The 26,327-nt window shown below is 42.1% G+C and overlaps 2 protein-coding genes across 2 annotated transcripts in view; one reads left to right on the forward strand and one right to left on the reverse strand.

Annotated features, from left to right (window-relative positions):
* The first annotated feature begins 561 nt into the window (after positions 1-561).
* On the forward strand, positions 562-8,386 carry mep1bb (meprin A subunit beta b). The gene is made up of 13 exons (XM_014412241.2): positions 562-592; positions 831-881; positions 992-1,035; positions 1,152-1,230; positions 1,848-1,965; positions 2,788-2,966; positions 3,242-3,460; positions 3,682-3,834; positions 5,777-5,992; positions 6,114-6,581; positions 6,708-6,887; positions 7,130-7,271; positions 7,826-8,386. Exons 1-13 carry the CDS (start codon positions 562-564, stop codon positions 8,043-8,045), a joined length of 2,100 nt encoding a protein of 699 aa, XP_014267727.1. The 3' UTR covers positions 8,046-8,386.
* Positions 8,373-26,327, reverse strand: part of phlpp1 (PH domain and leucine rich repeat protein phosphatase 1) — a 51,726-nt gene continuing 33,771 nt past the window's right edge. Inside the window, exons 2-17 of the mRNA XM_004542752.4 lie at positions 23,928-24,124; positions 22,215-22,340; positions 21,267-21,415; positions 18,439-18,585; positions 16,959-17,186; positions 15,973-16,175; positions 15,565-15,625; positions 14,848-14,943; positions 14,037-14,192; positions 13,528-13,728; positions 12,630-12,792; positions 12,403-12,533; positions 12,005-12,118; positions 11,448-11,642; positions 11,111-11,339; positions 8,373-10,982 (exon numbers count right to left, since the gene is read on the reverse strand). Of these exons, the coding sequence (XP_004542809.1) occupies positions 9,663-10,982; positions 11,111-11,339; positions 11,448-11,642; positions 12,005-12,118; positions 12,403-12,533; positions 12,630-12,792; positions 13,528-13,728; positions 14,037-14,192; positions 14,848-14,943; positions 15,565-15,625; positions 15,973-16,175; positions 16,959-17,186; positions 18,439-18,585; positions 21,267-21,415; positions 22,215-22,340; positions 23,928-24,124 (3,716 nt within the window). The 3' untranslated portion in view covers positions 8,373-9,662. The remainder of the gene's footprint in view (positions 10,983-11,110; positions 11,340-11,447; positions 11,643-12,004; positions 12,119-12,402; positions 12,534-12,629; positions 12,793-13,527; positions 13,729-14,036; positions 14,193-14,847; positions 14,944-15,564; positions 15,626-15,972; positions 16,176-16,958; positions 17,187-18,438; positions 18,586-21,266; positions 21,416-22,214; positions 22,341-23,927; positions 24,125-26,327) is intronic.

Below are 26,327 nucleotides of genomic sequence, written 5' to 3' on the forward strand. Positions count from 1 at the left end.
CACCAAGGAGTTGCTTAACTGCGCTGTGACCTTGCCCTCTGTAATGCATGAGTCAGAACACTTGTCTTCCCACTGGCACGTCTTCCTCTATAGAAGACGTGTCAGTGGAATTAAGGAGGTCTTCAAAGTATTCCTTCTATCACCCAACAATATCCTCAGTTGAAGTCAGCAGCACTCCACAGTGTTGCTGACTTTTATGCAGTGTAGATAGAAATCGATAATAACAGTACATGTCCTGAAAACAGAAATGTACACATAGATCAGGAGGTTGCTATCAATTTCAACATGTCTTATATCAGGCCTGCTACTTGCAAATGTGCAAAGATTTATTGGCTGATAACAGAGTGGATTGAAGTTGTCGTTTAACTTGAGCCCATTATAGCTCTGTCAGTTATTGACTTGTGAACGCATTTTATTTCTCCACCCCAAATGCACTTTTCTGATTTCTTCTTCCTGAATGCCCGTCAGAGCTCAGTAGGTCTTATTTGGACACTCTTGTAGAGGGAGATTCTATGGCATGGCAGGAAGGGAACCTACAGGTGTGCTCATCCTTTACACTGCATGCCTCCTTTGTGGTACCACACTCTGCTTGGTGAGAAATTGTCATTTTGTTTAGTTTTTATTATCAGAAGTGGTCTTAGGAGAACTTGAAAGTTGACTTTTATACACTTGAAAATCAATAACCAGTATTCCTTTTTCATTTATTTTAATATTTAGCCAGCAGCAAAATTATTAGGTAAGTTTTTTTCTCAAACAAGCAAAGGCTACTTTAACTGTTTTTGTTACTTTTTTACTAATTTTCATGTTAAATTACTACTTTGATTTTACAGTCTATGATGTGGACGGTGGACGGGACCTTGACATTTTTGATATCAATGAAGGTATTTTAGGAAAGAAACAGAAAAAAAAACCCCAGAAGAAAATGTTCTCTTTTTCTTCCAAATTCCAAATTCAGTTCTCTTAAACTTTCTTTGTGCTTTAATCTGATCAGAGGCAGGGTTGAACCTTGCAGAAGGGGACATAGTTCTTGATGAGGTAACTTAATTGAACTTCTTTCCCCAACAACACAAATTAATGGATTGGATTAAAGTTCAACAATGGCTCAATATTTTGTTCTTTTGTTTGTGGTTTGTTCTTTGTGGCTGTGGCAGAAGCAACCCCGAAATTCTATAATAGGGGAAGAGTACAGGTGGCCAAAGACAATCCCATACTACATGCAAGATGACTTGGGTAAAAGCGAGCTTGTTTTTTTTTCCTTTTGTTTGTTTGGGGGTTTTTCTTTACAATTTGAAATTATTTAGCTTCATACTTAAGCCTCTACAGTACAGTATATTTGCATATACAGTCATGTGGCATAAATAAAGCAAAATAAATGAGAAAATGTGCATTATTTTTATTAGCTCTGTGTTTACAAGTATTTAATGTTTTAATTTTAATTTTAAAATGAATCTTGTTCCTGTTATTTGTTTTCAAGCACTTGAAAAAAAAATACATAATCTTTTCAGATTATGTATTATTTTATTACTTAACAAGCCAATGGGATCTGAAGCAGTTAAAAATAAAGTAAAATAGAATAAAGAATAAAATCTTTTTGACTAAATGCAATGTTATTAATGGCTTTTGGAAACAATATTAATGATAAAATTTAGATTAAAAAAACCAAATGTCATAAATTGGATATTTAAACACATTTTATTATCAATATTTTTGTGCTTTCACAAAAATATATGGGTATGGGTGTCATCTGTAATCATAACTCAGCAGGAGCTTACAGTTGTTCTTAAAAAAAGGTACCGTAAAGAACTTTTTTCAACTATAATAAAACTGATTTTTCATTTTGTACACAGAGATCAATGCAAAAGGTGTGATTCTCAAGGCCTTTGAGCAGTACCGGCTCAAGACCTGCATCGACTTTAAGCCATGGAGTGGAGAAGCAAACTACATTTCTGTCTTTAAAGGGGATGGGTAAGGCAAGAAGAACGTATTCTTCTAAAATCTCTTTTTAGATGGATTATATACACTCATTGGACACTCAATTAAGTATACGTTGCTTGTACCATGTTGGTTCCCCTTTGCCCTTCAGTAGTGCCTTGATTTTTTATTGCATAGATTCAATAAGGTTCTATTCCTGGCTTTCTAAGTGCAATATCAGAAATCAAGACTCATCATACCAGCCAATGTTTTGCCTAGTTTTTTCTATTTTCATGTTCTCTACTGAAAGCAGCAGTACTCGGCGTGCTACTGCTGTAGCTCCTCTGCTTAAAAGTTCAACATGTTGTCAATTCAGAGATAATTTGATTGTTTAACTGAGTGACCATTGCCTTTCTCTCAAGTCGAACACGTCGGGCCATTATCTTCTGACCTCTGACATCATGGAGGCATTTTTTGCCAATCACTGGGTATTTCTCTTTTCTGGATACCTCTCTCTAAACTCTAGAGATGGTTGTGTGGGAAAATCCCAGTAGATCAGCAGTTTCTGGAACACTCATACCAGCCCATCCGGCACCAACTACCACAGAACACTCAAAATCATTTAAATTACTTTTCTACCTTATCCGAATGTTTAGTTCAACTTCAGCTGGTTGACTTGACCATGCATAACTGCACTGAGTTAATACCATTTGATTGGCTGATTAGATATTTGCATTAAGAAGCAGATGATTAGATGTACCTAACAGAGAGGCCAGTGAGTGTATTTATTCTGTACTTTTACTACAGAAAAGTATTGGCAAGAAGACACTGGGAGTTTATCTGATCTTCACAAAAGCCTCATTTTCTTTCCATAAGCTGTTTCTCCTCTGTTGGCAACCGGCATGTTGGGAAGCAGAGACTGTCTATAGGAACAAACTGTGACCACATTGCCACCATTGAACATGAGTTCCTTCATGCGCTGGGTTTCTGGCACGAGCAGTCCAGGGCAGACCGTGATGATTATGTCGAAATCATGTGGGACCGCATTACAGAGGGTATTGTTACTGTTATTCATCCAACCAAACTACAGTGTTTAAACACTGGCTGTTCATCCTCTCATAAAGTTTTATCTCTTTATGTGGTGATTTCTTCATGACGTACCTGTTTACCCAAGTATTGTTATATGAGTACTTTTATAAGTCAGCAGTCTCTGACACCTGTTGATAAGCAGCATTTATGGTCCAAGTCATATGAATCATACAATAATAAGTAATGCAATGTCACAATGGATGAAACTGCAATGGCGCCTTTATGTATGTCCAATTTGCAGGTAAAGGACACAATTTTAACACCTATGATGACACCACCTCCAGCTCTTTGGGCGTCCCCTACGACTACAGCTCCATGATGCACTACAGTAAAACTGCTTTTAAGAACGGCATGGAGCCCACCATCGTCACCAAGATCCCTGCTTTCAGTGACATCATTGGCCAGCGTATGGAGTTCAGCGACAGTGACCTGCTCAAGCTGAACCGCCTCTATAACTGCAGTAAGATTCAGCAGTCAGTGCACAAGTACTATTTTATTTTCTCCATTATAAAAGTCAACTTGTCCTGCACCTGCAGTACTGATCTGTTCAACTTCATGTTTTGTTACATTCATCAATAATGATGTTCATGACATGGCTTGTCCCTTGATTTTTTTATAGTTTATTGCGGTTCAAAGTGCTGCAACACTTGTTTATGTGTGTTTATGAAATTTGCTCTGCAGCTCAAGGTTCCACCTTTCTGGACTCGTGCGACTTTGAACGTGAAAACATCTGTGGTATGATACAGGGACAAGGGGATCAGGCAGATTGGGACAGGGTTACAACAGCTACTGGAGGGCCTGACACTGATTACTCCAACATGGGCAAATGCACTGGTGAGAACAATCTACTATGAAATGTATGAAAGGATAGGTTCATATTTTTACAATTCTTTCTTAAAACAATGTTCAGATACTTCTTAGTGTACCAAAATCTCCTCTGCATAGAACATTTGAAAAAATATCTTCATAGGAACATGTGAACATATTTAGTGTGGTCTCTTGTTTATGAGATCACACTAAACATTTTTTTATGACAGACTTGTAAAATGTGAAACTAGTCTATGTTTCAGTTTTACAGTGGCTTGCAAAAGTATTCGGCCCCCTTGAACTTTTCCATGTTTTGTCACATTACAGCCACAAACATGAATCAATTTTATTGGAATTCCACGTGAAAGACCAACACAAAGTGGTGTACAGGTGAGAAGTGGAACGAAAATCATACATGATTCCAAACATTTTTTACAAATAAATAACTGAAAAGTGGGGTGTGCGTAATTATTCAGCCCCCTGAGTCAATACTTTGTAGAACCACCTTTTGCTGCAATTACAGCTGCCAGTCTTTTAGGGTCTGTCTCTACCAACTTTGCACATCTAGAGACTGAAATTCTTGCCTCTTCTTTGCAAAACAGCTCCAGCTCAGTCAGATTAGATGGACAGCGTTTGTGAACAGCAGTTTTCAGATCTTGCCACAGATTCTTGATTGGATTTAGATCTGGACTTTGACTGGGCCATTCTAACACATGGACATGTTTTGTTTTAAACCATTCCATTGTTGCCTGGCTTTATGTTTAGGGTCGTTGTCCTGCTGGAAGGCGAACCTCCGCCCCAGTCTCAAGTCTTTTGCAGACTCCAAGAGGTTTTCTTCCAAGATTGCCCTGTATTTGGCTCCATCCATCTTCCCATCAACTCTGACCAGCTTCCCTGTCCCTGCTGAAGAGAAGCACCCCCAGAGCATGATGCTGCCACCACCATATTTGACAGTGGGGATGGTGTGTTCAGAGTGATGTGCAGTGTTAGTTTTCCGCCACACATAGCATTTTGCATTTTGGACAAAAAGTTCCATTTTGGTCTCATCTGACCAGAGCACCTTCTTCCACATGTTTGCTGTGTCCCCCACATGGCTTGTGGCAAACTGCAAACGGGACTTCATATGGTTTTCTGTTAACAATGGCTTTCTTCTTGCCACTCTTCCATAAAGGCCAACTTTGTGCAGTGCATGACTAATAGTTGTCCTATGGACAGATTCCTCCACCTGAGCTGTAGATCTCTGCAGCTCGTCCAGAGTCACCATGGGCCTCTTGGCTGCATTTCTGATCAGCGCTCTCCTTGTTCGGCCTGTGAGTTTAGGTGGACGGCCTTGTCTTGGTAGGTTTACAGTTGTGCCATACTCCTTCTATTTCTGAATGATCACTTGAACAGTGCTCCGTGGGATGTTCAAGGCTTGGGAAATCTTTTTGTAGCCTAAGCCTGCTTTAAATTTCTCAATAACTTTATCCCTGACCTGTCTGGTGTGTTCTTTGGACTTCATGGTGTTGTTGCTCCCAATATTCTCTTAGACAACCTCTGAGGCCGTCACAGAGCAGCTGTATTTGTACTGACATTAGATTACACACAGGTGCACTCTGTTTAGTCATTAGCACTCATCAGGCAATGTCTATGGGCGACTGACTGCACTCAGACCAAAGGGGGCTTAATAATTATGCACACCCCACTTTGCAGTTATTTATTTGTAAAAAATGTTTGGAATCATGTCTGATTTTCATTCCACTTCTCATGTGTACACCACTTTGTGTTGGTCTTTCACATGGAATTCCAATAAAATTGATTCATGTTTGTGGCTGTAATGTGACAAAATGTGGGAAAGTTCAAGGGGGCCGAATACTTTTGCAAGCCACTGTAGCTTTGGATTGGCTTGAGTACTCTTATGTCTTATTATCCACTGTGCAAACATGCTTAGATACCGAACCTATTAATGAAGTGAAACTTATATCTTTAGGCTCTGGGTATTTTATGCACTTCAGCACCGGCAGAGCCAATACTGGGGACAAAGCTCTGCTGGAAAGTAGATTGCTTTACCCCAAAAGAGGCTACCAATGTCTGCAGTTCTTCTATTACAACAGTGCTGGGCCCAGTGACACACTGAAGGTCTATGTCAGAGAGTATGACAAAGCTAACCCCAATGGAAGTCTGCGCCTTATAAAGACCATAGAAGGTGACATTTTTGGAAATCTTACTTCTGTTCACAATCTACTGTCAGAATATTGCTTGAAATATCAGGTTTGTACACTTGCTTTTTAATACATTCAATGCATTTACCTCATGTGCCATAACAGGGTCCCCTCAGGAGCTTTGGCAACTGCACCACGTCAGTCTAGATGCTAAAATGAAATTCCGCGTAGTCTTTGAAGGGACCAAAGTGGAAGCTGGGCCCCCATCAGGTGGACAGTCTTTGGATGACATCAACGTTTCAGAGACCACCTGCCCAGAATTTATTTGGAGAGTTAAAAACTTCAGTCATGTTATGGAAAACACCCCAATAAACACACCTATATTTAGCCCCCTATTCACCTCTAAAGAGGGTTATACCTTCCAAATGATGCTTTACCCCAGCGGTAGAGAGGGCTACCAGGGGCAGTTGTCAGCCTATGCTCATCTGGTGGCCCGTGAAGGGGACACAGGACAGATATGGCCATGTCCTTGGAAACAGATAACCATGATGCTAATGGACCAGCATCCACATATTCAAAAGCGCATGTCCAACCAGCGCAGCATCACCACTGACCCCAACATGAAGGCAGCAGGTGCAGTCATTTTAACTTTTTTCAAAAAGAGTCACAGAAATTGTTTGCAAATTACAAACAAATCATGAAATCATGGCTTTTTGCTGTATTACAATTTTTGCACTCTTTTAATATTCTTTTTAACAGGCTCTGATGAATTTTTCTGGGATGATCCTCGTAAGGTCGGCGTTGAGGTCACAGATACAGACGGATCAAAGTATTTCCTAGGGCCAGGCTATGGAACTGCAGCGTATCTCACCCATCTCAGAGCTAAAAGCAGAGATTTTATCAAGGGAGGAGATGCCATCTTCCTCCTCACCATGGAGGGTAAAAGCACCAGATATACAAGATGCATTTTAATTTTGTAAATGTACCATTTTTTTGTAAATCCGAACATATTCTGTAATGCTAATTCGGCAAGCCGCACAAGTAGGACTATGTAATTCGGCATACATGATCACATCTAGGATTTATTAACCCTCAGGTCAGGTCACAGCAGGTAATCCAAACAATTAGCTCTTTCACGTGGGTTTCTTTAACCTGCTGTCTCATTTGCTCCTCTTCTTCAGATGTGTCCCATTTAACTGTGAGCCAGCCCCTGCCTCCTACAACTTCACAGCCTGTCACCATCACACCTTCTGAAGTTTGCTACAATGTGCAATGCCAGAATGGCGGTGTCTGTGTCGTGGATGAAGGCAAACCTGCTTGCAGGTGAGCACTTTTGATGTCATCCACTATGCTAACTTCATGGCATTTACCAAAAAATGGACGTTAACACACTTTAATATTATATCAATGTGTTGTCCATTTTTGGCAACAGTTGAACACTTGTTTTAAGTGCACCTATTTAGAAAAAAGATTGAGAGGTGCTACTGAACCTCTCATATTGTGTTTTATATCACTGTGAACTAATTATGTCCTGTCAGCAAGCACATTAAGAGTGTCAAGCACTTGATTAGTTTGGACAGTCAAACAACCTGTTACACATCGGTCGGGGGTTCGATTCCCCTGAACAGCTACCCTGAGGTACCCCTGAGCAAGGTACCGTCCCTACACACTGCTCCCCGGGCGCCCAATGGCTGCCCACTGCTTCACTGAGTGAATGGGTTAAATGCAGAGAGGGATTTTCCCCACGGGGACCAATAAAGTACACTTTCTTTCTTTCTCTAATTTCCACCATCACGATCAGCTACGTGGTGAATGCTGGGTAAACCTTCAAGTATGTTTTCTGTCTCTCATGTTCATCCTTTTCCTCTGGTGTCCAGGTGTGACGTGGGTGACGACTGGTGGTACTACGGGGACAGATGTCAGCACAGAGGGTCCAACAGTGACAAAACCACCCTTGCACTTGCCTCTTCTCTATCTGTACTGGCAGTAATGTTGGTAGTTACAGTAGTCAGTGTCATCTGCGTGAAGAAAAAGTATAAAAAACGCACGAATAATAATAATAATAACGCCGTCATCCTGAACTCACATGCTAGTTAGAGACTTCAAGAGGCAGACCCTGAACTTCACAATGACAACTTGGTGAACAGAAGAACACAGCAAAAACAAATAGTTGAAAATGTTTAAAAAAAAATTTCCCTGCTAAATACTGTAAAAAACAAGGCTTTTGATGATATAGAAATAAGACTTTTGTATTCTGTACTGGATCAAAATATTACATTAGACTGCCCCTTACTGGTCATTCAGTGGAAACACAGCAGAGCGATGCATCATTATTAGTGTATCAAAAAAATTAATAAAAAATCATGATAACCTGATTTTATGTATGAATTCATTTGTTAAAAAACAGTCCTAGACAACATGAAGTATATTCACAAATTTAAAATTTATTATACCAAAGACAGGAACATTTGTGTTGTTTCTTTTCCATGTGGATATATTTGTTTGTATTACTGAACTTGACACAGTCATGCCGGTGATAACAGTTACTGTAGGAGGGAGGTGGGACTAATATTAACCAAGTGTCTGTGTATGTGTGCTTGTATGCATGTCATGTCTGCATGGGTGTGTGTGTGCATGCAAAGATCGGTCTATTAGTGTTCAGTAGATGCAGTGATGACTACAAGATATCACAGTTGGAGTGGGGCAAACCAGAGCCACTTAGTGTAGTTATACTGCATGGAATGTTGGGTTTTCTGACCTGCTACTGCACATTTACATTTGTGTGTCTGTGTGTGTGTGTGTGTGTGTGTGTGTGGGCTTACACTGTAAGATAAAGGGGAAAGGGAGGGTGACACCTCCATAACTGCAAACAAACGCATCCTCCCCGCCACTAAAACCTTCACCGACATACAGTTCCTTTAAAAGCCTCAGTATACAACATTTCTCTTATTTACAATCATTGGAGAAAAAAAATCACCATTTCTCTCAGAGAAGATTAGTAAAAGTGACTGAGTCACCATAAAGAGTATGCAACTCCTAGGAGTTAGTATTGAAAATTTCTACAAAAAAATTTCTATGCCATTTTATAGGCCAAGAGCCATGATTTACTGAAGAAATACAGTATTGTAAGTGCCCTATCTACAACAGTTCGATGTGGTATTATTGGTGTACCATTCAACATAGTTCACTGATAATAAAAAGATTATGTGTCTCTGCTTTTAAAAAGTTCTTCCAGAAACTTCACTGCTTTCACATTAAAAGATATGGTAAGTTCTTTAAAAAACAAACAAACAAACCATTGAATTGTTATTTATATTAACAAGTGTTGTGGCAAGCTAATGCTATAGCAAAGAGACTAGTGTTGATTACATACTCAGCTGGTTGTCTAATGTAAAAAATAAATGTTCCACAGTCTGTGAGAAGGGCACGACCATGGACACTTGGAGCTGCGTCCATAGGCTTTTCAAGAGGATTGAGTATCATTAAAGGGCTCATTTGCTTGTTTTATTCTATAACTGGAGCGGGTTACAGTGCATTTCTCTCCAATGACAGGGCTGCGTGGAGAAGAGAGACTACACAGAAAAAGCTTGATGAAACTTTTCAGTGTGCATTTTACAGCCTCTCGCCGAATCTCATTTGTTTGTGTCCATGTGTAGGAAAATCAGACCAGTTTAGTTCATGTAAAGAAGATGAGGCCAAAGTTGGTACTGCTGTTCAGAGAGGGGTGTCATAGTAGTCTGTGGGTTGATCTGTCCCAGCAGGCTTCTGCTGTTTCTGCTGATGCTGCTTCATGATTTCCTTCACCTCTTCCTCCAGCTCGGGTGGGATGATGAACTGGTCGTCTGGGTCAGGTTGGGCTGGAGCTGTGAAGTAACCCCCGGACTTCTTGGAGGGAGCATCAGCAGCCACCTCAATAAGGTTGTGGCTCTTTTCCTGCTGTGCCACGGACCCATTAACCCTTCTCTTGCCTGCTAGCTTCCCTCCATCCCCGCATCCCACTCCAGCTCCCGGCCATGACTCATCCCTTTCAAGCCCGTTCTCAGCCTCCCCTTGGCTCATGTCAATCCCCTCCTCTAGGGGCTCTGGGGTGCACGGTGGTGGAGGAGGTGGGGGAAGTGTGAGCAGGTTGCGTTCCTGACTGGAGGATGAGGGTACCGGTGTTTTGGGTGATGAGGACAAGCAGGACTGTGCTTTCAGGCAGTGAACATCTGCCTCTACTTCCACACGGCTACCGTTAGAGAAAACCCCAGCGATGGGCTCTTCATCCTCGCTGTCCAGCCCGTTGTCAGAAAGGGCGCTGGAGAAAGTGGCACTAGAGAGCTGCCTCTGAAAGGAGTGTGCTAAGCAGGCAGGGTGGAGGGCACAGCAGCTTCGGGATGAAGGCAGCTCTGAACCCGGGAAAAGATAGTGGCAGGGCTGGGTACTTGTGTGAGCCTGCTGGTGCTGTAGAGGCAGCAAGTGGGCCTGATGGTGCAAGTGAAGGTGAGGGTGGTGGGACTGCTCTTGCAGTAGGACCAAGGAACTCTGTGGAGGCTCGTCCGATGAGGCGGTAGAGCCCACCTCACTGCTCATCTCACTGGTGCTAATCTCACTGCTAATTTCACTACAGGAGGAGGGGGGAACAGGGAGGGAGCCGTCTGAGGGTCTCTCCTTGATGGCAGAGGACGATGGAGGATAAGGTCCCAAGCCTGGACTGGGAGGTGGCTGGGGAGGGTCAGAACAACAGCAGGAACAGCAGTCTTCACTCACATTGAGCTGCACAACGACGGCGCTGAGGCTGTCGGTGCAGCCGTAGCCCTGCGCCAATGTGCAAAGCTTTTTAGCAGCAGCCAGGCCATCGGGGACATTCCGAACAGCCTCCACCGCCTCTGTGGGGGACACAGCATCCCACAGGCCACGGCTACCGAGAATGAAGAACTCATCCTGAGGGGTTAGAGTGACTGTCTGCACATAGGGACAAGGGATGACAGAAGGGTAGAGGAAGGAGTAGCCCATGATTCGTGTAGAATCAGTTACACCGTTCACTTTGTTGTCCTGTGGAGAAAAGAAAAAAGAAAGAGATACAAATCAATAGTGTTCAGGCAGGATGCAAGTAATACTGCATTTACATGAATGTACTTTACACCAATTTTTCAGTACTCTGAAAAAAAAAAGATCTCTACCTCAGTGATGATAGCTTTGTGCTGCCTGATCCTGCGGTATTCCTCCTCCAGCCCTACATTGTGAAGGAGTGACAGAGACAACGGCTTTCCATCACGGCACAGAATGGCCTGGCACTTTCCCACATTAGCAGCCGTGAGGGTGAAGCAGCCACCAGGGTCAGTGGGGTCATGGCGAATGTGACACAGCGCTGCCGAGCCACCCAGTTTCTGTCCTGCAGTTCCAAGCTTCCTGCAAGGGTGGAAGAAGGAAAGACGGGAAGAGGATGAGGTTTTTGAGGCAGAAATGAGAAATTTGTTACACACAGTGAAGACGAGGCATGTAGAATCTATTGCAAACCTTTGCATGACAAGGAAGGTGTTGGTCATATAGTCCTCTTCGCTCTTTGTCTTGTGAATTTCTTCCGCCAGCACATCATTCATTGTGCACTGCAGGAGGTAGGGCACTTCCACATTCCTGTCTCCATCAAACACACCATACAGAGCTTCACGACTCCCACAGAAGCTGTTTACCGAAAGGGCAGCAACACAGAGTCTGAAAGAGGAAAGAATGAGAGCTCTTAGGACAACAACTCCCCTGTGCAACTATTTATCATGTCACTCCATATGCTATGCATAAGCAATGCCTTAAATGACTCCTTTGACTGTAAAGCAGAACCTTGATATAGAAGACTTGCCATCAGAACGCACTTTCAAATGCTGAATTAGCAATTTAGTCCACACAGGATGTGAATGTACACAGTTCTTGCTTTCAACGAGCACCGCTTTAACATTTCCTTCATTTGAGTCGCACGGCTTTAACGATGTGCACTCTCAAGAGGTTGCGATTAGTGCAGCTTCAACGGGCGAGTGTGGTGGTGCTGGTTGTCATTTCATCATTGATTGAATTGTGCTTACTTGTTCTTGACGCCCGAGGCCTCTGTGTAACCATGACTCCACACAGCAGGCCCACCAGACGCCTCACTCGATGAAAAGGTCGGAGGTGGATCAATACGGAAGCAGCGAATATTGCTGAAAAACAAGAAAACGCAAACAAGGTCAAATTCACCGCACTGTTTTGGGGGCAAAGAGAAACGAAAACCACTTGAAGTATTTCTAACAGCCATACGTGAAATAAAATACTAAACATACATCATGTGGTAACTCAGATTCCCTGTATGCAAAGTACAAATTGAAGCCACATTAACGGGACTATGATGGCGCATATAAAACAAACAAAAAAAAAACTGCAGGACTAAATACACCCCCCCCCCCCAAAACAAAAAACAAAAACAAAAAAAAAAACCCAGACATACTTTAGCTGCTCAAGAGTCTTGTGGTCCAGGTTTAGGCGAGGGTTTCCAGTGAGGTCCAGCTCCTGGAGCTTTGGGGGTAGATTCTCTGGTAGAGTGATCTCACTCAGCTCATTACAGCTCAGGTCCACACACTGACAACAACAAAGAGCAGATGTCAATACTCGCACAAATGCACATGCATTACAAAGTCAGGGCATCAAAGATATGCATTATTGCCCCTGACTTACTTTCATCTCCATCAGCTGCATGACCTCAGGAAAGACTTCAATGGCATTAGAGTGGGCTATGAGTGTGTGCATTCGCCGGCAGTTCATAATGGTGGTGGGGACAGTCTTCAGCATGTTGCCACTCAGGTCCACCTCCTCCAGCTCCTCCAGCTTAGCCATTTTACTGAAAGATCAGAGAGAGCAGTAGGTGAAGTCAAGTGTGTAAAATAGTACTGAAACAATCAATTGCTTAGTCAAAAGACAAATCCCCCCCCAGTACAAATGGCATACTGATCCCGGTTGTGGCAGTCATCTGACCTTCACCTTGCGTGTGTTAAGTTAGTGACATCATACCGATCCCAGAGCAGAAATGGTACATGTGAAAACATTGAGCCACACGTCTTAATCTCTGGATTCAGGTGTTTTCGGTTCTATTGCAACAGGTGTACAACATCAAGCACGTAAGTCATCCAGTCTGACTTGACAGAAAATTTCTTTGAGAATGGGTCGTTCTAAAGAGCTCACTGAATTCAAGCAAGGCACTGCAATAGGATGTTTAATTGCAACAAGTCAGTTGGTGAAAGTTCTTTGTTCCTATATCACTACCAGATACTTACTCGACTGTAAGTGGTGTTATTGCAAAGTGCAAGTGTTTAGGAACAACAGCAACTAAGAGCATGCAACGTTGTGGATTAGGGTGCATAAAAATCTTTAAAAATGTAGTGCTGACTCAATGACTGCAGAGTCCCCAACGTCCTCTGGCATTAGCATCAGCTCAAAAACTGTGCACAGGCGTCACTATAGCATCGGCATATATGGGTGAGAAGTTTGTGTGTAGGTAGGCGTCACATTGCTTTTGTGCATATATGACAGAGATTAAGGAAAGGAATAAGTCCCCTTTAACATATGACTTTTTTACCTGGCTGGGAAAGTCTGGAGATGGTTGTAGGCCATGTGCAAAACTCGTAGGTGTGTATGGCCTGTTAGCATGGGTACACACTTGTCTGTCAGTCGGTTATTGGTCAGGTAGAATTCCTGCAGGATGCTGTGGCTTTCCTCTGACAGACTGGATGGTGGCAGGTGCTCCAGCTTATTAGCTGATGCATTTACGCATCGTAAGCTGAAAGGAGAAAAAAAAAAATCTCCTTCAGAGAGGGACAGACAACACTGAGGTGATTCATTTTAATTGCAAACTACTCCATAAATTCTTACTTAATACTTCACTGCAAAAAACATGTCCTTCTACAGACTGATTGTTTTTTATTTGCCTGTCATCCTTGCCCTTGGTGGTCTTGTCCTTCACAGGAAACTCCTAATTAGAATTTCTGTGCTTTATCTTCATCTACCTACACTGTCCCTACATTTAATCTTCTTGTCAGGTGAACATTAGTCAAAGAAAAATCACTTTCAGCTGATAATAAATGCTACCTGTCAGATTTGAGGAACAGGTTGCAGGGCAACTCAACCAGTTGATTGTGCTGTACATCCAAAACCTCCAGCAGAGGGCGCTCAACTCTTTCAGGCAGCTTCTGCAGCTGGTTATGTCCAGCACTGAGCTTCCTCAGACTGTTGCTGCATAACAACCTGCAGCAAGAAGAATATATAGATGGTTAGGTCACTGCTAGAAGATTAAAGACAAACAGGAAGGGCCTCGTAAAAACGTGTAAAAAAAAGTGTTGCACAGTGATAGCTAGATGGCTATATAGATGAAGATAGATCGATAGACTGGTTGGTAAATAGATAAGGTGACACTTTTTTTCCACACCGGTCCTTGAACGACTGTAACCGGGGAAGCCTGAAACAGTATTAAAAATGACAATAGTGCAGAAGGATGATGACAGTATGGATAAGAATGGGAGAAAAAAAATATATCAAAAAATAGCAGTGCCTCTAGTGGAGCCCGCGGCTGAAATTCATCATCCTGACACTTATTGGGTAAAAAATAAATCTACAGACAATGAGGGGGCCAGAGGTAGAGAGAGAGAGGAAGAAAGAGAAAAGGAGTGGAGCAAGTTTGACACAGCCGATGTAAGACATAGAAAAGACGAAGAGGTGCAACTCAACTGACCTTCTAAAAGGGTACATAAAGGAGAAGAGAATGGATGGATGCTGCGGAGGTTAAAGGCTATCTGTGTGATTTATGAGGCCTTTTGGGGGATAAATGACAGGCCAGCAAAGGGCAGGGGGAATAATGCAGTATTGTACAGCATTTACAGGTATTGCTGTGTGAGGCACTCACCGTGCTGGTAGCTCAGCAATGAGGTTGTGGCTCGCGTCCAGGACTTCCAGTTTCTTAGCCTCACATAGCCAGTCTGGCAAGGACTCCATATGGTTCCTGAGGGAAGAGAAGGAGAGACGATGATGATGAATCCTAGCTGTCTGCAACGCTCCATATATTAAACTTCAGCTTTGGTTTGTTTGTTTACATTTTACTATCTTTCAGATTCAGTTTACCAAAAGATAAACAGCTAAACAAAAGATTAAAAAAAAGATAAATACAACTTTTAAAAGATGCGATCTTTCTTAAGTGTGACAGTCTCGTGGACAATGCCCTTTTAAGAAGTTAAAGACAAAGTGAATAGAAGTAAGCTCTGTGTGACTTATGGGTGAATTCTTTAACACTAGCATTTTGATTTAAAGGTATTGGAAAGTGCAGTGATTAGTTCATGCATTTTATTGACTACAGCTACAGTAAGTACAGAAGGTCAGGATTAGCATGGTTAAAAATGACCTCTCTAAGTTTATATTTCACTCCACTTGCAGAGACCGTGTATTTCCTAATTTTGTGTAGTTGCACAATCTTTAAAGCATCACACTGAACAACTGCTGCCCTTCCGCTCTTGTAGGGCAGATGTACTGTAAATAAGATGCATTTACTTTCAGAAGGAACTTCCAAATATTTCTGTTTTATTTATTCATTTTTTAAATTCATGTACATTTCTGGAATTTCTCTCACCTCGAGATATCCATGTAACTCAGATTGGAGGGCACAGGGCTGACATCTAGCTGTCGGAGCTCTGTAGGGAGAAATCCAAACACATTAACTTACAGCAAGGACAGACAAGGTCTCCTACAAAGGTCTATTATAAATGCAGGTAAATGGAAAATGGGGGAAGCATTAGGCAGGGGAGGATGGTGATGACATGTTAGAGAGGGATGATGTGAGACTGCTGCACTGATGAGGATTAAGGGTGTATGCAGACGAACATGGAAGTAATATATATAAAAACATGGTGATGTCTTTGAGGTGTTACATATCCACACATACACACACATACATTATGTGTTGAAATTCAGAAAAGAAAGATACAAATCGGTGATCTCAGTTTAGAAATGTGTGAGGTCACAGTAAAGCCAAACTCACCATTGTTGGAGGCGTAGATGCCTTTGAGCAAGCAGCCCTTAGCCTTCAGGCTGGTGATGTGGTTCCTCTCGCAGTGAAGCACCTCCAGCCTGGGGAAGACCGAGGCATCCAGCTCCGTCAGCCTGTTATCCCTCACGTCCAGCTGGGTCACGTGCCTCAGTAGGTCAGGCTCGTCCGGCACCATGATGGAGATTTTATTCAACCTGACAAGAGGAGGCATGAAGGAGGCAAAGGTTCATCCAAGTGCACAGACTTTGGCCTTTACAGCAGGGAACATGCCTAGGGTGACTGCTGATATATTGTGCAGTTTGTTTAGTAGTCTGGTCCTGAGTGTTAACAGTTTATCTTGAATTGTTCAAGCGCTCAATCGATAAGAACCCAAGAATGAATAAGAGATAAAAGAAGCATAAATATGTGACTTTGGTCCAGAACTGGCTCTGCTCAGTTTAGCTGGATTAAAAAGTTTACAAAATTTTCCAGCCTTAAGAACAACTTCAAAACCGCCGAAAGGAGCTTTTTAAATTTATTAAACTGAAATTTCTTTTCAGAACATCAAATCATTCATAACTGCACTTCCTTGTTAAGAAAGCAGAGTTTCACAATGTTGTATGAAATGTAAACTCATCAGTGACACCGAGTGATCTTTGTCCAAAAATGTGTTAATGCTGGACAGAAAACAACTAATTTACAAACCCCGGCCAAGAAAAGTAAGAAAAAGTAAAGTATTAACTGTAAAATAGTGCAAGTCACACCAGCTCTGCACTTTTTCAGACAACGGGAGACGCGGTAGGCAAATGATTTCCCCGTTTTGTGCTGTCTGGCAATCTGCTTGTGTTTTGGCCTTCTCCTTTTATTTTTGTTTTCTAGTATTTACGCGTGTGTGCATGTTCTCAGTGTCACATGTAACCCTGGGACAAACTCTTAGGACATGCTGTTCTCGTCTTCATAGTGAATAAATGGGTAATAATTTGGACACCATGTCATACCTTAGGTCGATGTGTTTGACATGGAGCAGTCTGAAATTCTGCAGGGTAAGAGTCTCTAGGTGGTTGCCAGCCATGCAGAGCTTCTCCATGGAGGACAGCCGCTCCAGCACCTGGGGCACGTGGTTGAACTGATTGAAGGAAAGGCCCAAGTAACTCAGCCTCTGCAAGGAACCCAGCTCATTGGGCAGTTCATTTAAGCTGTTTCCATCCAGTAGGAATGTCTGCAAACTGAGACAAATACATGTGATTAGACAGTTGGCATAATTAATGAAAGATCACACAGATCACACAGAAAGACCACAATTGTATTTCTATATATAGTTAGTGTGCTTGTTGTGACATGTTGTATCAAGCAGGACTAACAAAACAATTGCCATTTCCAAAACTCAGTGAACTTGATGCCCAGTAGATGGCAGTAGCTGCATAAATGCACTACTGGCCACTTCAGGAATTTACAGGTATGCTAGATAATTTCCAGAGATTAATTTCTTATGTGCAAACATACCTGTAGGTTTTGAAGAAAGGCTGAGTTAAAGGACCTCTATTATTACCCAGACTGCAAGTGTTGCCCTAGTTACTAGACTGATTCCCGTAATCCCTAAATTCAAAGTGGAGTAAAATCGACCAAACGTGCAAGGATTTTAAAGGTCAAAGTCCTGACTTTATTTTTTAAGTATATGTTTTGTCACTGCTTTAAAGAGCCAGTAATGGGGCTTTTTTCTACAGCGAATGACTAGTAATGGAAAGAAAAGAAGAAAAAAGTGCCATTGAGCTAACAACATTACCTATGTTCCATCCTCTTCAAAATGCTGGCTCAGAATTATGAAATTTTGTACAGCCAAAAAAAGTATTTCTTGGAAACGTAAGTAGCTTGGAATTTTTAAAAAAAAAACTTAAGGTGTTCACCAAAACAAGAGACGGACAAAACGGCATTCATAATAACAAATCTGCTCAATAATATAGTAAAAGACTCTGGGAACACTCGAGAACTACAGCAAAAACCACAGAATCACATGTACAGCTTATGGTGTTTTCTTATATGTTGGAAGTAGGAATGTATATATCATTGTGGTTGCCATGTCACGTGACTGTTGCCAGGTAACTTTCAGATTTGACTATGGAAATGCTTGAAGAGGTTGGTCTACGAAAAGGTTCATTAGTTAAACTCAAATGGCATCTATGCAAGTAAGCTTTGCCCCAAGTCAGAAGCTTCGGTTCTGTACAGAACAGAGTTGGGCAATTCCCAAGGACTTAGTGCACTGCCACTGCTGTGCATATAGTTAACAAGCAAGGTAAACACAAAAAGCAAAACCAAAAGTAAAAAAAATCCTTCTGAACTAGAACTCAGATATATTCATGTTCTGACTCTATAAAATATTTTGATTTTACAGTCATGACTACCGTTGGTTTTCAAAGTTTTGGTAAAAAAAAACAAACAAAAAAACTTCTGTGTTCTCAGTATGTTCTTCTTTTTACTTACTTGGTCATGGCACCCACAGAGCTGGGGACAGAGGCCAAGTAGTTACAGCTGAGGTTGACCTCTGTCAGAGTGGGTATGTCGCAGATAGCCAGGGGGAACTGGCCAAGGTGGTTGTTGGAGAGATTGAGGCTCCGAAGACGAGAAAATCTAGAGACAGTGAATAAAAGTATTAACGAAAAGACAAGGGTGATTGAAAAGTGTGGTTTCATCCTGTTAGTTTTGCAAGAGAGAAAAATCTATACATCTCAACTAAGTGTAGTTTACCCATGCTTTTTAATTAAAGTGAGCACAGAGTGAGATTCAACACACCCATAAACAAACCCTTCCTTCATAGTACAGCTAAACCTTCACGTTTGAATGTTTAGCAAACAAACACAGCAAAGACGCCTGTTGTACGTTTAAACACCAGTGACCAGTGGCTTTCAGCGTGCTGGCCCTTTGGCAGATCAGTGACCTTCACAGGAGTTGGCTCGCTCTGTCTTTATTTATCTATTTACACACATGCCGACACACGCATGCGACCTGCTATCATCTATCACGGAGAGCTCAGCTAGGCATCTGGAGATGAGAAGCGTGCCATATTAGCATCGCACGCTGGAGCAGCTGCTAACAGTGGCACTTGATTTTCCGCGCTATACACATACAGGTTACACACACAGTATATCACAGTGATATGGGGGGGCAGCCAGCCTAGACGTCGGGTTATTGATTAGAGTGACGGAGAATTTCCAGCTGAGGGTGACTCCTGCAGGCAGGGGATGCGGAGCATGTGGGAAAATGTCATTCCACCATTAAATCAGCCCCTGCAATCTGCTGAGTAACGCTCACACCCCCTCCTCACAGTCCCTACGCGTCTTTGTCATGCTGTGACATTCTGTCTTCTCATGTTACTCTGCTTTGACCTTACTTACATTCTTATTTATTTAAAGCAGCACTAATTATTTTTAAAAAGCCAGTGAAGCAACTGTTTGCAATATGTTTTTGCTAAAAGTCGTGTCCTCAAAGAGAATTATCAGTTTATACAGTTAGCTATTTATACGTTTAATTATATGTTTGCTACTCATTAGCAGGAGCGCACCAGTTGGAACTTTAATCCGGTCATTTGGCCTTTCATCGCTTCATTTCAATGACTTTTATGTCCTTCATAACTCGATAAGCTATCATAAATATGTAAATAAAAAAGGCCAAAGGTTCAATGAAATTCATGGAACATCAGCCATTCCCCTCAGTGAGTGGTAACCTCTGTCTCAAAAAGAGATGCATGCTGGGAAGGCAGTCCCATGCCAGAGGAGAACGCTAGTATCCAAGACAACTGATTATGCATATCTGATTGGCAAATCACCCACCAGTTAGTATTTGGCCAGAAAGAAAATAGAAAGGGGCGGAGGGGGGAGGAGCCATGAGGCAGGTTCACGTTCATTGGTCTTGGAAAATTAAAAGACACTATAATATAACCCCACATCAGATGTCAGAGAAAAGCTAGTGTTTATACAGAAACCAAAACAGACTCTCACACAACAGTCCACACAAAAACATACACACACCCACATTCATAGAGGCTGCATACAGAGTATTATTGTTCTTGAGCCCAGCTTTTTGGACTTCAGTCTCTCTGGGGAAAGCGACTACTCGAGTAACTCTGCTGCGCGGTTCTGTTAGAACCTCTCTATTTTCAGCTAACTATTCATCTCTTTCTCATTACTGACCTCATTTTCTGTCATGCTGGGTCAAATGCGGATGAGCCTACTTAGATTTGGCAGGGCTAAATTGATGTCTCTCACTTGACCAGCAGGGGAGCTGTGTTTCACTCAATTATTAAAACTAGCTATTTTCCCTTCACATCATCTTTTTTTAAATATTAGTCATTATGCCAGGGATTAAAAAAAAAAAGATGACTCAAAAAAATGACTGTGGTAGGAAAACATAAAATCCTGACCTCATTCATTCACAATATTCTATCAAGAAGACACAAAAGGGAGCAAGATCATAGATGCAGAGCTACACACACGCGCGGATTCCTTTAGTGCAGCCATGTTAAAATGATGGAACACGCCATACTATATCAAGACTCTGTATGCGCTGACCCCAAATCAGTAGCCTGCAGCCACTATTTCTGTTGCATGCAACACGCAAGCAGCTCTCACGTACACTGACACTCCACACAGCTAACACATACTCAGGCACCAGATTCACACTATTCAAATGGTAACAATTTTATGGTAATCTTCTCCACAGAGAGACGTTGAAACAAGTGTGCAAATATATTAATTTGTAAATGCATAAGTGCACATACACACGTGGAGACACATATACAGCATCTTGGCTGTGGTCTTTAATCTGCGACCATGATAAGCATGCAGCAGATGGTGCCCACAGAGAGAAAGAGCGAGGGAGGCCAGGCACATTAAAAGCTTCCCTGCAGACACTTCTACCCTTCTGGGCTCTGGGCTGATTTGGCCTAGCCTGGTACAGCCCTGGCTAGCCTCTTTGGTCCCTATGTGCCAATGGCCCCAGTCCTAGACTGCTCAGGTCGATGGCTTGCAAATTGCAGGCAAAAGCTAAAGCTTTCCAAAACCAGCCAGCCGTGACTTGCTGTTCCCACTGAAGCCTCACTGTGTCGGTGTCTTGTCTCCTCCATATTGTACAAAAGCCTATCTCGACTCCAGCTGTTGTTAAGTTACACTAAGCTTTTGTAAACCATATCTTTCTTTAGTTCTCATCTTGCCCGAGCCGGCCCATCCAGACCACCTCCTCAACCTATTGTGAATCTTCAGGTCTGTTCTTTCATTCACAGGTGTGTTTACAGTAGTCTTATAATGGCACTGTACCTCTGCAGCTGCTGCAGCCGCTGATCTGCAGGCAGGAAGTTGTGTTTTAGGTTGAGGTGGGTCAGGTCGTGGCTATAAAAGAGATTGGGAGGAAGATGCTCCAGACTGCAGCAGGACAAATCAACTGAGTGGATTCTCTGGGACACCATCTAAAAAAGAGGTGATGTGGAAAGCAAAGAAGAGAGGAGAGCAGAGGTAACAGGGAGAGAAAAAGAATGTGGAGTTAAAAAGGATTACCCCGACCACATAAGACTGTACTGGTTCATGATGTCTTTGTAGCCTGCTGATAGGGGCTCAAATGTCATTCAGAGGCAATCTTCTTAGGATTAGAGAGTCAGAAGAAGTCAAGGGACAGTCCAACAGCTTGGTAACCTGACATCACGAGTTATAACATTGGGTAATCTAGTTAACTGCAGGTGTAGAGAGTAGTTAGTCTGTGTCCATTTGATAAGTCGGTTTCAAAGAAACGTGGATATATAAACCGAAACGACATCTGTCATGTTGGAGGAGAAAGTCTACTGTCTGTGAACGGCAGCCTTTCAGAGTTGACTTAGCTAGAGGCTCAGCAGTCGTCACTGCAGCACGTGCCGCTTCTATCCAGGCTTCTATTCTGAGTGGCCCTCAGGGCGCTGGTGACATGCATGTCCCTGTTAATATTTAGAAAAGAGGTTTTCTGGCTATGGCCTACTTGAGTTCAAATGAGAGAGAGGAGAGAGCCATCAGTGGTGTTTATGTGTGTGAGAGCACCCAGACAGGTTATAGAGTACAGACTGCACAGCAGTGAAATATGTGCAGTTTTAACTTCACCGGGTTCATACGACAGCGGCATTGTGGTGGGTGTAATGCAGTTGAGCGTGTTGTAACGTACAGTGCAGCTGACCCAAAAGTAGTGCCCAGGGAGTATATGCTCCTCCTTTTCTTTCTCGAACTCTTTTGCCCACACAATACCTTGGCAGCGTGTCTTTGCCAGCGCAGGTGCTCCGTGAAGCTGTCAAAGCTGACATAGTAGGTTTGACTCTGAGGCCCTGCTGAGCTGAAGGCCAAACAATGATTGTGCTTCTTCACCTCCTCCACCTGGAGACAGACACACACAATAATGTCACTGGAGTGTAAAATACTGACATCCCTTATCCACTTCTGAATATAAATTAAAGAGCTCATCTTTAGGCATCAGAAAAGAAAAGTGAAAGGAAAACATGAAACACGGAGGCCTACATAGGTTAGTTCTCTCATATATATATATATATATATATATATATATATATATATATATATATATATATATATATATATATATATATATATATATATATATATATATATATATATATATATATATATATATATATATATACATACACATACATATATACACATACACATATATACATACACATATATACATACATATATATATATATACACATACACATATATACATACATATATATATATATATATATATATATACACATACATATATACACATACACATATATACATACACATATATACATACATATATATATATATACACATACACATATATACATACATATATATATATATATATATATACATACACATACATATATACACATACACATATATACATACATATATATATATATACACATACACATATATACATACATATATATATATATATATATATATATATATATATATACACATACACATATATACATACATACATATATATATATATATATATATATATATATATATATATATATATAAAAAGGACTTCAGTTGAAACAAATAACACACTAAATGTCTGCAGGCTAGTCAGATTCAGTCACCTGTAAAAAAGAGAAAAAGCACGCACGTTCGTATAATGAAATAACACACACACGTGACTGACATTAGAAACAAAACGTGTGCATGTGAAATTGTTTTTCAGTCATCCACAGTCACATACTCCAGCAGGCTCGGTGAATGGCTGACTACTTATGTTGTTTGAACAGATTACTAGCAGGCGTACACGCAAACTCACTATAGACAAACACGGAGAAACAGAAAAGAGGGTTGACTCGAGGTCAATGTGTTGTGTGTGAAATGTTTAAAAACTGGGCGTGATGACACACTGAGTGTTCTTTGTATCAGGCAGACAAGCAGATAAGGCTTTTCAGAGGAGCCCTTAGAGCTTGTTTAGCAGATACACACATGCGCACATAAAGCAATAAATGGATAAAGGTCACTTTTGGGAAGGCAATTTATAACGCTACAGTGACATAAAGCTGTTTTAACGCTATACTGATCCATTACACTAAATATTAAAGTGTGTCTCGACTCCAAATTAGAAAAGAAGAAAAAAAACACACATCAGTGCTTTAGCCCTGGCTTGCACAATTCCTGTCTGACCTTGAGAGCTAAAATGAACAAAGCAGGAAGCAGTATTTGATGTCAAACTAAAGGTGACATTTCATCAAGGACAAACTTGCCTGCACAGGGAGGCATTTGAAGAGGGTAATAACATTGACTTTATCAGGTCATTCTCTGATGATATCATGTTATAGGTTTATGATCCGAGGCATAAACTATATAACATCACCATAAAAAGACCAGGGTAAAAGAGGGAGAAAAGAAAATGATTATGTGACAACAGTAACGCCCTGCCATGGTGTGACTTTTACATACTTTTCCTCCAATGAGGGGCAGGATGTGCATCTTCCCTGTCTGGCTCTCCTTCACAGAGGAGACGATGAGGCAAGTGCCGCACAGGATGACCTGGCGTCTGGTCCAGCGGTTGACTGGTAGTTGAAGCTTCCCTTTCCGAACGTTGTAGGTTCCAGACAGCTGGACCCTCTCTGAGCTCTCGATGCTCTGGGGCTTCCCTGAAACAGAGAAAGAAATGTTTTGTCCAGTTAGCACTGCAGACTTGACGTGAATACAGATTAGACAGAATCAGTTACTGCTGCAGTTAGAATCCACGTGAAACCACTGAAGAAACTTTTCGAAAATCAGAGAAAGTTAGGGTAGTGAAGACAGCTATACAACACCACTCAAAAGCATATACTTTCATGGGTCACTTTGTTTGGTACACCATGCATTTAAGCATGCAGACATGGTCAAGATGTGCAAGCTCACACTAAGAATTGATAAGAAATCAGATTTAATTAATAATGGATTGGATTTATATAGCGCTTTTCAAGGCACCCAAAGCGCTTTACAATGCCACTATTCATTTACTCTCGCATTGACACACTGGTGGAGGCAAGCTACGGTTGTAGCCACAGCTGCCCTGGGGCAGACTGACAGAAGCGAGGCTGCCATATCGCGCCATCGGCCCCTCTAGCCAACACCAGAAGGCGGTAGGGTAAAGTGTCTTGCCCAAGGACACAACGACCAGGACAGAGAGCCCGGGGATCGAACCGGCGACCTTCCGGTTACAGATACGCTTCCCAACCCCCTGAGCCACGGTCACCCCCAGTTGACTATGTTGACTATGAACTTAGCGAGGTTGCAGGTGCCAGATGGGCTAGTCTGAGTATTTCAGGAACTTCTGATCTATTGGGATTTTCTCACACAGCCATCTGTAGGGTTTACAGAAAATGGTCCAAAGGAGAGAAAATATCCAGGAAGCAGCAGTTCTTTTGGCCTCGTTCATGCCAGAGGTCAGAAGATCTTGGCCTGAACTCTTTAAGCTGAAAGGAACGAGAAGTAGCTTAAAGAGAAGTAACTTAAATAACCAACCGAGGAATGCAGAAGCATCAATGAATGCACAATGTGTCAAACCTTGAAGCAGCAGAAGACTCTACTGGGTGCCACTAAGAACATTAAAATGAGGCTACAATTCGCATAGGCTGACCTGAAATTCGATAACATCCATCCATTCGCTTCCGCTTATCCTTTTCAGGGTCGCGGGGGGCGCTGGAGCCTATCCCAGCTGTCATAGGGCGAAAGGCGGGGTACACCCTGGACAGGTCGCCAGTCTGTCGCAGGGCTAACACATAGGGACAGACAACCATTCACACTCACATTCACTCGCACATTCACACCTAGTGGCAATTTGGATTATCCAATTAACCTATCCCCACAAAATCGATAACAGAAGACTGGAAAACATCGCCTGGTCTGATAAGCCTTGATTTTTGTTGCAACATTCAGATCGTAGGGTCAGAGTTGTCTGGTACGAGCAAGGCATAGTGAAAGTTTCCCATGAATATAAAGCACAAGTCAAACCCAGCAAACAGGCTTTAACCGTTCTACTGATTATTTGAGTCTATATTTTGTTATAACAGTGCTCTGTGCTAAAAGCTCACAATGACACTGGGCTCTGCACTCTGGACAAGTCACTGTCTGTTGCAGGGCTAATACGGTGAGACATTCATGTTCGCAAGTTTACACCTACGGTCACCTGACCACTGCGCCACCAAGCTGTCAAGATGTCACTCAAAAACCAAGCAAAAAAAACAAACAAACAAAAAACAGGAACCCGATGAACATTCAGGCAGCTCAAAATTGACAATATTTATCCGGCTCGCCAAAGAGAGCTAACATCACGATGCAGGCTTAGCATGAAGTCTAAACATATTACACACAACTTTCGCCATTGGATGCTTTGCTTTAGACTGAGAAGTGAATAGTCCAGATTTGCATTCAAAACAGTGCAGCCCACTCTCAAATTCAACCCCAGGTAAACCTCTTTTAAAATGATGCTTTTACAATATCTGGGTCTCATTTATTCAGTTTCACCCGTCTGTCTGCCTTTCCCCCTTGCATGCATCTCTCACTTCACTGCTAGCCTGCCAAACCTGACAGTCAGGCTGCTTATCAGGCGTTCTGTCAGCCAGGCTGTGTTATCGTTCTGTCTAAACATCTACCTGCTTTCTGTCTACCTCCACCTCCGCAAAAATCTCCCTGGGCTGGCGTGTGCTGTCCTCCTCCCCTCTATCATCTCGCCTTTCTATCTGTCCAACTTGCCTGTCTTTGGATTTCCCCCTTGCTATCTGCAGCTTCAATGTTTTGCTTTCGCAGCATGTTTAACCTCATTGCTTTCTAATTTGGCTAAGAGATTTGTGGCATGGCGCAAGAAGT

Source organism: Maylandia zebra, linkage group LG18 (genome assembly GCF_041146795.1).
Source record: "Maylandia zebra isolate NMK-2024a linkage group LG18, Mzebra_GT3a, whole genome shotgun sequence".
In the NCBI taxonomy this organism is placed as follows: Eukaryota; Metazoa; Chordata; class Actinopteri; order Cichliformes; family Cichlidae; genus Maylandia; species Maylandia zebra.